This window comes from Cuculus canorus, chromosome 4 (genome assembly GCF_017976375.1).
Source record: "Cuculus canorus isolate bCucCan1 chromosome 4, bCucCan1.pri, whole genome shotgun sequence".
Taxonomy (NCBI): domain Eukaryota; kingdom Metazoa; phylum Chordata; class Aves; order Cuculiformes; family Cuculidae; genus Cuculus; species Cuculus canorus.
Genome location: NC_071404.1, coordinates 33,863,073 through 33,876,876, shown reverse-complemented (window position 1 = coordinate 33,876,876; position 13,804 = coordinate 33,863,073). Strand labels below are relative to the sequence as shown.

The following is a 13,804-nucleotide window of genomic DNA, read 5'->3' as shown; positions in this document are numbered from 1 at the left end:
ACTGCAGCCTTTTATCTACTGATTTACAGGGAACTGCTGTTGCAACTGAACCATATATAAGACCTCCATGCAACATCCACGACAGAGATGATCCCATATAAGCTGCTGCCAAAAGTCTTCTCTCAGCTCTCAGAAAACCTGTAATAGAATTTTATAGCTAACTCCTAGTTAGCCTTTGATTGTAACTCCACTGTGAATTCCTCAGATAGAAAAATTACATTACTTGATGTAGCACTACACTTTTGCTAGGACTGGTCTTTTATTTTCATTAATCAAAAATCAAGCCAAGCTAAATGTGAATCAGGGCACTAATTCTCAGTAATCTTCGCTTATTAGGAAATTAATCAATACTAACACTATAGTATTGTTATATACACAAACCCATTTAAGTTACTACTCAGAGAGCCTGACAAGGAAAGACTGATACCTTTGAAAGTCTGTATGAAGGCAGCACTATGTGAGTGACTCATAACAGTATCTGACCACCATCTCTCCCCTGGATAAAATTATAATTTTGCATGTTTTATATTCCAGCTCAAAAGAATATACGATATAGAGTGAGTTTGTATCATCTCCAGTTCTGCATCCAACTATGGGAAAACAGAAAGTACACCTCATATTCTTTTAAACTCCTGCTTTACAATATAGATCATGCAGAGTATGACTTGAAGTTTTTATGTAGTTCCAGTACGAGAAAAGGGAGAACGGAAGTACTGCTATGCTTCCTGTTTATTTTCCCAGTTCCTATAATTTTTGTTTTTCCAAAGAGATGTAAGTGAATAAACAAAATTAATAGCCACCACCACCTCAAATTTAAAAGAAGTGATCGCTGCATAAACGCTCACAAGTGATTTTTAGAATAGATGCCTCTATTATAGCATTTTTTCTGTCTTTTCAAGTAGCAAATCCCTCAATATTGAGAGTAAGTGGATGAGAAAATGTTGTTAGAAGCTTCAGATATGAACTTGTTTTCCCAGTTCCAAAAAAGACCAGGTTGAAAGCTACTGGCTTCAAAGCACTTCAAATGCTTTAAACAATTTTCAAGAAGGAAAATAAAGTAGCTTTTTGCAGAATTAAACTCACTTTCTAAGTGCACGTCTATACAAACTTTTGTCTACTCATGTAACCCTCTGGCTGCAGGAATTTAAAAACATTCAGGTTAATTCTAGTCACATCTTCAAGTAAAGGTAAATGAAAAACCAAATTTGTTATTGAAAGTGTAATCAAATACTTTCTTTCTCGTGCATGTGATGGGTAAACAGCTGAGCACATGGAGGCTGCTACACATGCTTTGAGCTGTGTGACATGAATGAACAATAATTGAGCCTGGGATTGTTTGCCAGTTACAGAAGTAACAAGAAAAATGTCAGTGTTTGGGTCTTTAAATCACATTAGAATGCAATGTAGTAATACTGGTTTTACTCAAGTTCTAAAATATTAGGTAACTGGGATTAAAACACATAAGTAGCCAAACAACAAAGATTTCCTTTGTTAAAATGAAGCCAATACTACTGTGTGGTCACTGGCCTTCCTTTTCCTTGCTAAGCAATTCTCCAGTGTTATCGGAAACCTGTGGAAGTTGTTTGCAGCTGTACCCATTTCCTATTTCACTTCACTTGGTCTCCAAATCAGACACAGAAAGATAGTGCTTTAAAGATTACAGAGTCAAGACTGCCATATCATCTTGATTGTCTTGCATGTGTGCATTAAGATGCACAGACTCAGGCCTCACTGGGGGCACAGGATACAGTATGTTCTGAAATGGGTAATTATTCAATGCTTCTGCTGGAATTCCCTATTAAGAAATGCCTTCTGTAAATGGCCTAACTCCCACACCACAGGATTACTAATTTCCTTACAGGAATGTCCACAGCATTCTCATGATAATACAAGTGCTTCATAAATATGAATGAATATGTCTCCATGATGCTCCCAAGCAATAAAGTTGTGCAATTATTCCTATTTTGTATCGGCAAAACTAAGTATGTGGAAATTAACACCCAAAATTTTGTCATTCTCCTGTCCAGGTTATGTACCCAAGTCTAGCTTTTGGAGGTATGACCATTTTCATATCAAGTTGCATTAAAGACACAGAAAGGTCAATTTTGCACTTGCGATTTCTGGAAATCTGACTCAAAATTGTAATAACGGAGCAACGTCAAGTAACTGCCTACTTCATTTGCTACCATTGTTTTAAATTCCTGAACTAAGGCATGGCTTCTGACAAAAATGTTACTTGCTACTTAATCTTGATTCTTTCCCCAGGCCAAATCCAGTCGGTACAATAAATGTTACAAAGTTCTGGGGGACTGGAAATCAGCATATCAATTTGGCAAAAGACCAGAAATTATTTCTGGCTTGAATACATGGGCAAGGCAATCCAAAAAGAGTACAACGGTCTTCCTTCACTCTATATGGACACCTGGTTAGGATACCAGTTTCTTGCTCAGTAACACCAAGGAGAATTAGAATTCCTTTCACCATGTAAATTCAGTTTCTGCCATTCTAATGCATATACTGCCGCTTACAAGGAAGTAGTAAAAGCTTCTTTCAGGCACCTTAACAATCTTTGACACATAAATTACACAAAGCCTATACCACCAAGTAGCAATCATGTTTTGAAGGAGTGGCATGGCTAAACTATTCCATTCATACAGAAACAGACACAGAGCCTAAGGGGATCCAATGAGCTCCTTTTGTTTAGAGAGTTCAGTGCAATGGCTCTAGTCCTGCAGCAGTTAAGGATATTCTAGTTAGTTCTTAAACCTCCATGTTCTACATATGACTTACTGAGCCATTATTGCTGGTCAGTGAAAGGTGAATACTTTTCTTCCAATTTCACACAAAGTTTCAATTCCACAATTTAAGGCACAAAACTAGAAGAAAACTATGAAACATAGGAAGCAGATTTGTTCTAGTCCACTGCAAAGTCATTCTGGGGAACTGTAAGTATACATTTTAAACTGGGGAACTATTTTTCCTACTACCCTTACAATTCTTACCAATAAAGGTAAGGTGCAATAAAAAGCTTATATTTGATGCACATCCCATTCTCCTGTCTCCGGCAGAAAAGAATTGTATGTTTTGATTGAAAGCTATTTGTAAATCGAATACAAGAACTCTCTATTGAATTGGCACTAACAGGTCCACTTTAAATGGCTAATCCAATACAGGTTAGAAATTATATAATCATAATTAATAAACACCATCTTATATACAATGGTATTTTCAGTTGTTGCTAATAACGCCATACTAAGTACGTGTTCCACTTTCTCTAAGAATTTCTGCAATCCTCCTATTGACTGTCACGCTTCCAACACTCCTCCTCAAAACCAATAAAGCAAATTAAGGTCTTATATTAGAATCAAAGATGAAAAAAATATTAATTTGTCCACTTGATAGCATTTTGAAAAAAAAAAAAAAAATTCTGTAATTTAAACAACACAGTATTCAATTATATTTTGTAAATATAACCATGGGGTTTACATCAGTGAGATGTAAAACTTCTCAGTCATGCAAATAAAGTAGAGCTGAATCACTGACTTCTAAGTGAAACCGCCCATGACTCCTTCCTCAAAGCATCTGTTTTTTTTTTTCAATTGTTGCTTTCTCAGACAAACTGTATCTAAGTACATCCAATGAAATAGGAAAACAAGAACCTAAGAATATTTCGATAATTAAGTTTCAAAGTCTTTAACATTGTTACCAGGTAACTACAAAATGAAAAAAGGAAAAAAATACCCTGAATAACCAACAAGCAAATAAACCACATTTGGAATAAACAGGTAAAAATTACTAAACCACTTTGTTACGCATACCATAAAAAACATCGTACATCATGAGCTCTGAAATACAAAACCCAGAACTTGTTTACTCTTATACAGTCCTTTGCTTAACATTAAGTCTCGCTAAAAGCACAAAACTTTTCTGATCCTCTAGGGTTAAGTGGCGAGATTGATCACAGAGCCCCAGGACTTGTGTTCTGAATAGCTATCAAATTCTGCCATAGTCAACTCACTCCATCCAAACATATTAAAACGCCTTGGAACTCTTATGTTTTTGTCAATTACTTCTGTATTAAACTACAAGCTATTTTGCAAGTTAGGCAGATATAAATTAGTTACTATAGCTTACGTATTTGTTGTAATTACGTTGTGTTTGGGTTGAGCATTAAAGTTGTGACATCAGTCTTTGTTTTAATTCTTTCTGCAAATAATATTATGATAACTATTTTTATTCCACCTTGCCAGCTCACACGTACAGCAGCTTTTTTCATTACAGGGGAACTCCAAACTGAAGAAAATTATATTTCATTTGCTTTAATGAAATACGAAGTGTCTTGTGTTATATATCCTACTCCAAAAAGTGAAACAGCATTTCTGCATGCAAAGAAAAACTCAATGTTTATTTAAGTTATTTTATAATTACTTAAAATACAAAACATGGTTTTAAGTGCCAATGAAGATTTAATGAAGGGGATACTCAGAAAGAAGTATACAGATACTAATTCAACTAGTACCATTTCAGAGAAACAGATCAATCAGTCAGTAGTTCTCCTTGTGAAAAGAAATCTCTCCTTTCTGTGAAAGATGAGCAAAATCCTCTGTAGGTACGCGTCACTCAGTTTCACCATCTAAAAGTTCAGAATTATTGTACAAAGATACAAACATCTTAGTGTGAAGCCTATAAAATTCTGGATATTGATCAGCTACTTTTGTTCTCTGTAAGCAGTATTTTACTTCACATAGATTACACTCACAGGTTACTGCTATTTATAACCTGTACTACTATTTCATGTGGGGAGTCTAGCCATGGACCACAATATCATAGCGTTAAAGTCTATAAAGACACAGAAGAAGATGGGTTCTTGACATGGATAGGAAACGATAACATAAAATCGGCTGAAACACATTTTTAGCACTTGCCCTATATTTTAAGAATGCTCACACTAGCCTTTCTTTGATTCAGACTGAACACTGTTACAGTTGCACAGTGGCCCAAAGTAACAAGGTCATACACAGTTAACTCTTTTACTCTGTCACTTTCAATGTTATCATGGGATACAGTTAAAAGATCTGATTCATACTGCAGTCCTCTTCCCCCTTTGACTGGAAGGGAAATCTGGGGTCCCGTGAGGATTTATCTTCCTTTGACAAATACCTTACAGCACAATAGCTTCACAAGGTCCAACAAGGGTAACATACCTGCATAAGCAAACAAGGCAGAATTCGATCTCACTAATTCTAGTCAAATGTACCCTTCAGCCGAGACCTATTTTAATTAACTGAGATATAATACACTGTACTACAACTACGACAATAACTAGTGTACTTCAAAGTGTACAACTCTTTATCTCAATCCTAGTGAAACCACTTTCACCCCCAAATAAGATCTATTCAGGTTAAACATATATGATTTCTAATAGATAGAAGAGAGACTTGAGAAGTTATGATCCCAACAACCTCAGTCAAAACTCATTGCTACACTTATGCTTACTGCAGATTGATAGCTTCAAACAGAACACATACAGAAAACACAAGACAGCTCATTAGATCTCATGAAATCCAGTGTCCTATCTAATAGCAAGACCATATAAATGAGCTAGCTACTTAATATTCACTGAGCTTATATATGAGTGCACTATGGGAGCACAACAGAAAACAGCCAAAGAGGTTTCCCTTCTCTTCTCCTCTGTTCACCTCTTCTCTTCCTCTCTATGTTTATTATGTCTATTTCATATTACAATTTTAACAGTAATAGACATAAATTAATTTACCCAGCCCTATGATTTTAACTATATTACAAGGGGTAAAAAAAACCATCTCCTGCTGCAAGTAAATCAGAGGAAGATTCTTTTCTTCTCAGTGCTTGTATTCTGAAATATAATGAAATAATTATTACTTCCATTTGGTGTTTTGTATCCTTTTCCCCAGCTCCCTTTAACACAGAGCTGAGAAAGACTACAGACTGCACTGCTTGCCTCTGCAGTACGCATGCTACAATGAAGGTAGGTAAGCAACTCTCTTGACAGAAAATCTTTATTAGCTTTCTATTAAGTGTTCCTTATCACTTCACCATTTATAGTGTGTTGAGCTCCCTCAAGCTGCCTTTCTAACATAAATGAGATAGGCAGTAACCTATTGATGTGGAAAACTAGAAACTCCATCTGAAGACAAGTCATAATCTCCTGCCGCTCTAATTTTTCTATACATTAAATAGGAATAAAGATGATTCTTCATCTCAACTTAGATAAGGAAGGCATGCAAGTGTCTTTTTTAAAACAAAGTTAGGAGAATGCAGCATAATGATACGGAGGCAGAGCAGGTAGGAAATGACTGTTAAGAAAGAGGAAGAGAAAATGAGATACAAAAAAAAAAAAAAAAAGATAACAGCAATCAAGAAAAGTTGGCCAATTATAGAGTAGAGAGTAAGGTAGAGTTTACATTCACTTGCAATATGAGGATTGCAGTCACTCCTTTCTTTCCACACAACTAACAGGCAGTTTTACTCACAGTGACAAGAAATATCAAAGTAGCAACAAAACAATACTGTTCAAAACCAGAAAGAGCGAGGAAGTAGATGGATAAGCAGATTTTTTTTCCTTTTGCATCATGCATAAGCAGAGAAAGACAAATAGAAATAAAGCACATACACAGAGCAAGTTTCTGCGTTCAATTTAGAAGACTTTGGGGTTGAATTTTTCTTGTTTTACTTCTTAGGCTGCCTTTGTTCTAAAACCAATGCTTCTGTAAATATAGTACTTACATGTAGGCTTTAACAATGTTAAAGATCTTCTGTTGCTATAGCTATTTCATATGTCCCTCTGGGCAACGTCTTCACAAGCAGATGCTGCACATGCTGACAAAGAACCTACTGTCAGAAATAACCCAAATAATATACCTGGTTTTTGCACTCAGAACTTCGCTGAGACAGCAATTACAGCTGATACAGCACACAACTCTTTCATAACCTAAGCTGAAACAACTATGAAACAGAATGAAGGCCATAGTGTCAACCCAGCCTTCAAAACATATCTTTCTACCCAATTTTTCTCCTTTATATCCCCTGAAATTCCCTTGATGAATGAGCAAGAGCTAAATAAGTAAGGTTTCTATTGCTCCCTTAAACTTACTTACAAAGTATGTTACAGATTAGAGTAATTCTATACACCTCTAGTCTAAAAATCTCTGGATTCTGAAAAGTTTCTAGCTGCGTGAATCAGCAGAATATCCTGTAATTTGTACTGTGAAACAGTACCTAAATGTAACATATGAAAAGCTAAGCCGCACCCTACCCAACAAAGTATTATTCAATTAAAACCAAATCCTTCTTTACCATTACAGAAGATCTGTAGAAAAAAACATCTAGTATACATACAACTCTCTCGACATTCATTCAGAAGCAAGAAATGGTAGGCAACCTTTACATTGTTTCCAAAATTGCTCTATAACTTCAGTTAAAATGGATTATTTTATTTGTTTCCTGTCTCTCTGCCCTACACACATTTCAGTATTTGTAATTCACAGTTAGTAAAAGGTCACTTCTTTGTTTCATTTGTACTCTCCTGTTAAAATCTCTGGATATTTTTTGCTGAAGCCTTCCAAACAGCTACTGAACTGAATGTCTAACTGAGCTACTGAACTGAGTCCTTTCCTGAACTAAGTTCTGAACTGAGAGTCTAACTGAGCTACTGAACTGAGTTCTTTTTATTACCTAATAACCACACCTGCAATCTGTCTTCCAGATTTTATATCTCTTACAGCAGCAACAGTTACTTACAAAGATAATCCCTTGTGACTGTGGGACAAATGACTTTGTAGTTAATAAATGGCTTGCATTGCTTAGATCACCACCACCTCAAAGCAAAAAGAAAAAGCCTGTCAAAAAAAACTATGCGTGAAAATTGTAAGACTGAGACTGCTAAAAGCACTTCAGAAGAAACTAAGCTAGAATATGTATTCCAAGACTATATTCACTGCACTACAAAAGCAAAAAAACATATGGATGTTGACCAGTCTAGAGTGGAGCTACTCCAAAGTAAAATTTCCCCAAACACACATGATGTGGACATGAAGTACTTTGAACCAAATGCTTCACTCTCAAATCCTCTTCTACTTCTTTGTATAACTTACCAATATTGACACAGGTCAAGATACCTGGTTAACTCTTTTAACTATTTGAAAGCATGGTTACAACGTTAAACCAAAAAACTTGATTTTTGCCTGCTTTATGCAAATACACTGATTCATTCATTTGTAAGATAAAACACTGCACTGTACTCACCAGTTTTGGGGTTTATTGCAAAGAATCCCTGTGGATTTCCACTTGTAATCTTGTAAGTCAGTTTGTCACTTGAGCTAGAATCTGGATCAAATGCCTCAATCTGAATGACGGATACATCTTTAGGCGAGTTTTCCATGACCTCTGGGTAATAAACTGGCTCTGTGGTCTGAGGAGCATTATCATTAACATCCCCAACTTCTATGTAGATCTCAATGAAAGATGATAAAGGTACAATGCCTTGGTCTGTTGCATAAACAGTCAACCAGTAATGTGAAGCAGTCTCACGATCCAGGCGATCTGCTGTCTCAATAATACCTGTTTAATAGGAAAAAAGATAAATGGAAAATACTCAATAAGCATGCAGAAGTGTGTAAAAATAGAGTAAGCAACGAGCTTTAAATAAATAAATACACAGAAATGGATAGAAGTTCAAAATAGCTGACATTGATTTGACAAGCTGAGTTGATAGAAGCAAACGCATATTGAGGCTAACCTGAAGCCACAAAAAATAAACCACAACAGTTCTCAGCAATTATGCATTACGAAATATTAAAATAATACATTACTTGATTTGCTTTCCAACATCCTTTGAAATTTATCAGATCAATTAGCAGTATTCAAAAAAGCTATTTTGCCTAAAAGCTTAAATATAATGAGTAATTCAGTCTTTTGGCACTTGAATGACCCTCTTTACTCATCACTGACCATAGTGACTATTATACCATACCTGATTTAGATGCCAAACTCTCGAACTGTTTACCATTATTCATATTAGTGAGCAGCTTCTTAAACACGAAACATTCTTACCTATGTGCCCAAGTGAATTATTTAATGTATTTTCTCTAATGTGTTTATTTGGATTCACACAGAAATTTCACAGAAAAGAAAACAAAAGTTATATACCTGAAGCTAACCTTAGTAGCATTAGGAACAATCAATGGCTGCTGTTATTCTGGCAATGGAAAAATGTGCTTAGATCAATTTTACACACATGAAGTGAATTACCATTTAAGGGACAGCTACACAATTAACAAACTTGATAAAAACCTGTCTGTTCAGTGTACAGGAGCTTGACTGAGACAGAACTTAATAAAGAATGAGGGACTCAAGTTTTTACCTACTGTGAAGGAAACACAGATCTATTTTTACAGCAGTTTACTCTACAGGTACAGTCATATCATGCATGTGCCAAAAGGGTATTTATACATAATGTGATGTAACCTATTTGATGGGGGATGAATATCAAACAGATTCACAGACCCATAGCACAATTAAACTTTGCACTTTCTTTTTCCTGATCCAGTCACTTCTACAAGTTGTCCAGTTTGGGATATCTTCTAAATATAACTTAAAATAAATCTGATACACATCAGGGCAAGAGATTTCTGTGGAAATTCCAAAGGGCTTTGTCATGGCTCTTGTTGTTTGTTATACTGAGACACATCGGGTCTAATGGGGACTGGAGCTGATGCAAGTCAAACTGTCACCATGACAGCCAGTTTTGGACTCTGGATGCAGCCACGTAATGTGACTGTGTGTGATGTGGCCCTTGTCCTAAGCTCATTTACTCCACACAACACATACATACATCATCAGTAAAACAGGACCTCAACAAAACCACACCACTGTGCTTTTACAGGAGTTCTACAGAAAAGGAACTAACTGATCATAATTTCTGTCGCACACCTCAGACATCTTTCTTACTGCATTATACTGACTGAGCAAAAGGAGATAAATATTGAGGAATTATTTATTCATTACTTTCTTTGCCTTGTGGGAAGCTGAATAAAGGTCTGATTATGATAATGTGAGATTTTAAAATGTCAATACGATCACTTCAGAAGGACTGGAGGGGACAGAACCGGATGCTTAGACCTGCAAAACACCCATAAACAGCATTTCAAGCAACACAGCATTTCACAACTACCACCAGATGTCAGTGTGGAAATTGGTTTTATATAGTGTCAACGGCCTCAGAACTGAGATAAAAAGGAGAGGCACAGCAATTTGAAAATATACATGCATCACCTAAATTTTATAAGTTCTCTTTCAAGCAAACTGGTGGCTTTATAATTCCCTTTTTTTTCCTTGGAGGAACATAACCAAAATCTAAGCCAAGCTGGTAATTTTAAACATATTGTCTTTTTATGTTTCTAGTCTCCTCACCTCAGTAGTTGTGTTTTGTTTGATGGCAGCTTCATTATTAGAAAAAATAATAATCCTATGCGGTAACTAGATTTGTGCTGTGGCTACCCACATAGTTTCTGATGGTTAATATACACATATTTGCTCTTAAAAATGGACATGCTACCTGGACCAACAAGTTACCTGGATTCTATTTTTGTAACTCACATTACATTTTTTGCACATCTCTACTTCAGGCAGGAGACTTGCTCAGAGTAAATAAATTTGGTAATTACTATGGCCTCAAATCTAGACTTAAATGCTGGATGTGGCATACAAGCACTTAAATCTTCTGTGTAGACTCCACGTATGCCTTGTAAAACTCTGTAAAATGTCCATGTCCTCCTAAACGCAAGACCAGACTGCATTAATTCCCTTTTAGCAAGGGTTCTAGCAATGCTGCTCTGTTGCTTGTGATCCATGCAGAACACAGCAGGCAGGCTCATGTGCGGAGTTAAGCAACCATAGCCATTTTACACCCATCCTGCTTTCTTAACAGTAGCTATATCAGCAGTGAGCAGAGTAATTTTAAGATAGCATTGTCCAAATTTAAAGAAACATAAAAAGAGCCTCTTGTGGTAATGGAGCTCTCCTCCTGCAGTCTGCTCAACAGGCATTTACATATTTCACCACCTTAGTTATCAAAGCCCACTTCAAGACAAAAGAAGACTGAACCTGTGTGACTCACAAGTCACACACTTCACAAAGGAAAAGCATACCATGCAAAAAAAGTAAAAGGAGTATTTGAGCAGCCTGATCTAGTGGGAGGAGTCCCTGCCCATTATAGGGGGGTTGAAACTAGATGATCTTTAAGGTCCCTTCCAACCCAAACTATTCTATGATTCTATTTAAAAAAGAAGTATGTAAAAATACTATAGGGAGAGTAGGAGCAGTCACTAACACACTAACTTCTGCAGAAATCTTAATGAAAGGCTCATCACCTGTCTGATCATGTGACTACTGAAATACACCATGTAGCACAGTTCTTTTACCCAGCTGGGTAGCTCTGGCCTTTAAAAAGCCTCCGATTTTCTACAGGCTCCTCCTTGTAGGATGAAGGCTCTAAGCATGCATTAGTCAAAGTAACATGAAATCCCATTCACTGAAATTATTTTTCCATTTTCTCATGTTGGTCACCCAACAGATCCCGAATTGTTGAGTGAACATTTTTCCTGTATGTGCTGTTTATAATTCCAAACTGAAATAGAAAGGATCTAGGAAAATGATTTTATCATCAGTCAGATATGCAAAAATGCCTACATAGCTCTTTAACACTAATTCACAGATTAATTCCTGAAAGAGCATTTCATAGAGACACAAAGGGTACTTAAAAACCCTTCCTGTATCCCACTTACAGTTCAAAACAGATGGAAAAGACAGATGTATGCAAGTTAAAAAAACTTACTAGAGATCAGCAACACAAGTGGACAATATTAAAAATGAAGACTCAAAATAATATTCCTCCAGTATAAAATGCATGCAGAATGGGACAGGAAGACTGAGAGCAAAAATTTCCCTTCACCCTTCGCACACTGAGGCGGTGGAAGAGAGGCCACCACACCTAGTTCTCCTTCATCACACAAACCTGCAGGCATGGTGAGGGAAGGGATGCCTGGTCTATTAATGACTCGACTTTCTTCTTGCTGTTTCCACCCAGCAATAAAATGGAACAGATACTAATCCTATACACATGCCTGGGGGTACGGGAAAGCTCTGACTACCAAAATCTGAATTTCTTCTGGTTCTGCATCAGCACCTATGTCACAAAACACAATCAACACTAAAGGCAAGCAAGTATATGGAGTACTTATTTTTCTTCCCTTTTAATGTTACTGTACAATCTGATCGTACATCATTAATAACAAAACATCATCTTTTTCTCATTACTCCAGCTGAAGTTGCTCCTGCTTCTGCAAGTTTAACACTAAATCTTTCCTGATTTTGCCTATGAGAACACTAGTAGCTTCATACTTAATTTCTCTGCAACAATAATGAATACAAATGCATGTAAACTGCAGTCTATACTACACTTCTCAAAAAATGCAAGCCCAAAGAATAATTTCACTAAGACAACTTTTTTGGGTTTTTTTGGCGATAGTTCTCCTACCAAATCACAGGTCTACAGCCAGTCCTTTAGAGTGCCATTGGTTGCTGTGCCAAGTCTCTGCTTTTGCAAACATTGATTATAATGGGCTATTTTACATATTAGGTCTGCATAATACCATATGCTGTCTGAAAGCCAGCACTCGCTGAGTTCATACATTTACTGGCTTCTAGTTCTAGTGGTTCTCAAGACAGCAGAGAGAAAAATGATGGGAAATCATTTATCAAAGAGAAGCAGTAAAACAATCTAAGTAAGAGTTAATTTGTTTTTAGGCTGGATCTCTTAAGCATCAGTAAGACACTGATCTGTATTATCAGTTTCAACAACGTATCTTGGTTCCTAGAAACTATCTTCAGTTTTTTCTTCAAGTACTGCAAAGCACATTTAGGGAGCAAGTGCTTCTATCTTCAGTGCTCTAAAAGCTTCATCTCTGCTTTAACTCTTCTCCCAGTCATAGAAAAACCTGCAGTCAGAGAATTTCCCATCCATGCTCTACACTGAGGCAATTTCGTAAATTTAACTTTTACAAACCATTTGCTTTTTATGTAGCAAGACAAGCAGAGAAGTTTCCCAGAGAGCACCACTAAAGATTCTTTAGCATGTATGGTAATCCTAAAGACTTGTAAATATTATTGTTCATAAAAGTGAGTATTCCAAGACCATTTTTCACTTGGCCGGATATGCAGTTTTGAAGCTTTTCAGGGAGTCAGAATAAAAAGAAATTCATATTCAGTCACTAACTACCAGAGGGGAGTACAAAATAGCTGTGATTAAATGTTTCTCAGTCATCAGCAAGAGAACATCAGAGCTGATTTTACAGTATTAGTATGCCTGAAATTTTAGACTAGATGTTGTTCCCACTTGACGCAATAGGACTTTTCTATCAATTTCATTCAAAGAAGGCAAAAGTCTTAAGTGAATACAATAGAATTTGGACAGAACTCAATACAGAGGAACAAGCTGGTTTATAAATACAGCAACTGAGGAAAAAGCAGAATGTTAACTGCTCTCTTGACAAGAAACAACATTGCTTCCAATTAAAGTCACTCTTAAAACAAAAATAAACATATAAATCCACCTGAAATCTGACAGCCTTACATATGCCAATTCTATCTCATTAACAAATACTCAAACTATAATACCCCCAATTCCCAGAGATGATCCTCCTTAAGTGTGCTTATCCATGAGAACTCTCATTAACAATATTAATGATTCTGTAATGGAAATCAAAAC

The 13,804-nt window shown here is 36.3% G+C and overlaps 1 protein-coding gene across 5 annotated transcripts in view; it reads right to left on the bottom strand.

The window, feature by feature from the left end:
- The window catches only part of FAT1 (FAT atypical cadherin 1), a 99,148-nt gene that overhangs the window by 61,829 nt on the left and 23,515 nt on the right, over nt 1-13,804 (bottom strand). For all 5 annotated transcript variants that reach the window (XR_008449605.1, XM_054064959.1, XM_054064958.1 and 2 more), the window contains exon 2: nt 8,284-8,598. Coding sequence is in view for 4 of the 5 variants with exons in the window: in XM_054064959.1 (XP_053920934.1) it covers nt 8,284-8,598 (315 nt within the window). In the remaining variant the exon portion in view is untranslated. The remainder of the gene's footprint in view (nt 1-8,283; nt 8,599-13,804) is intronic.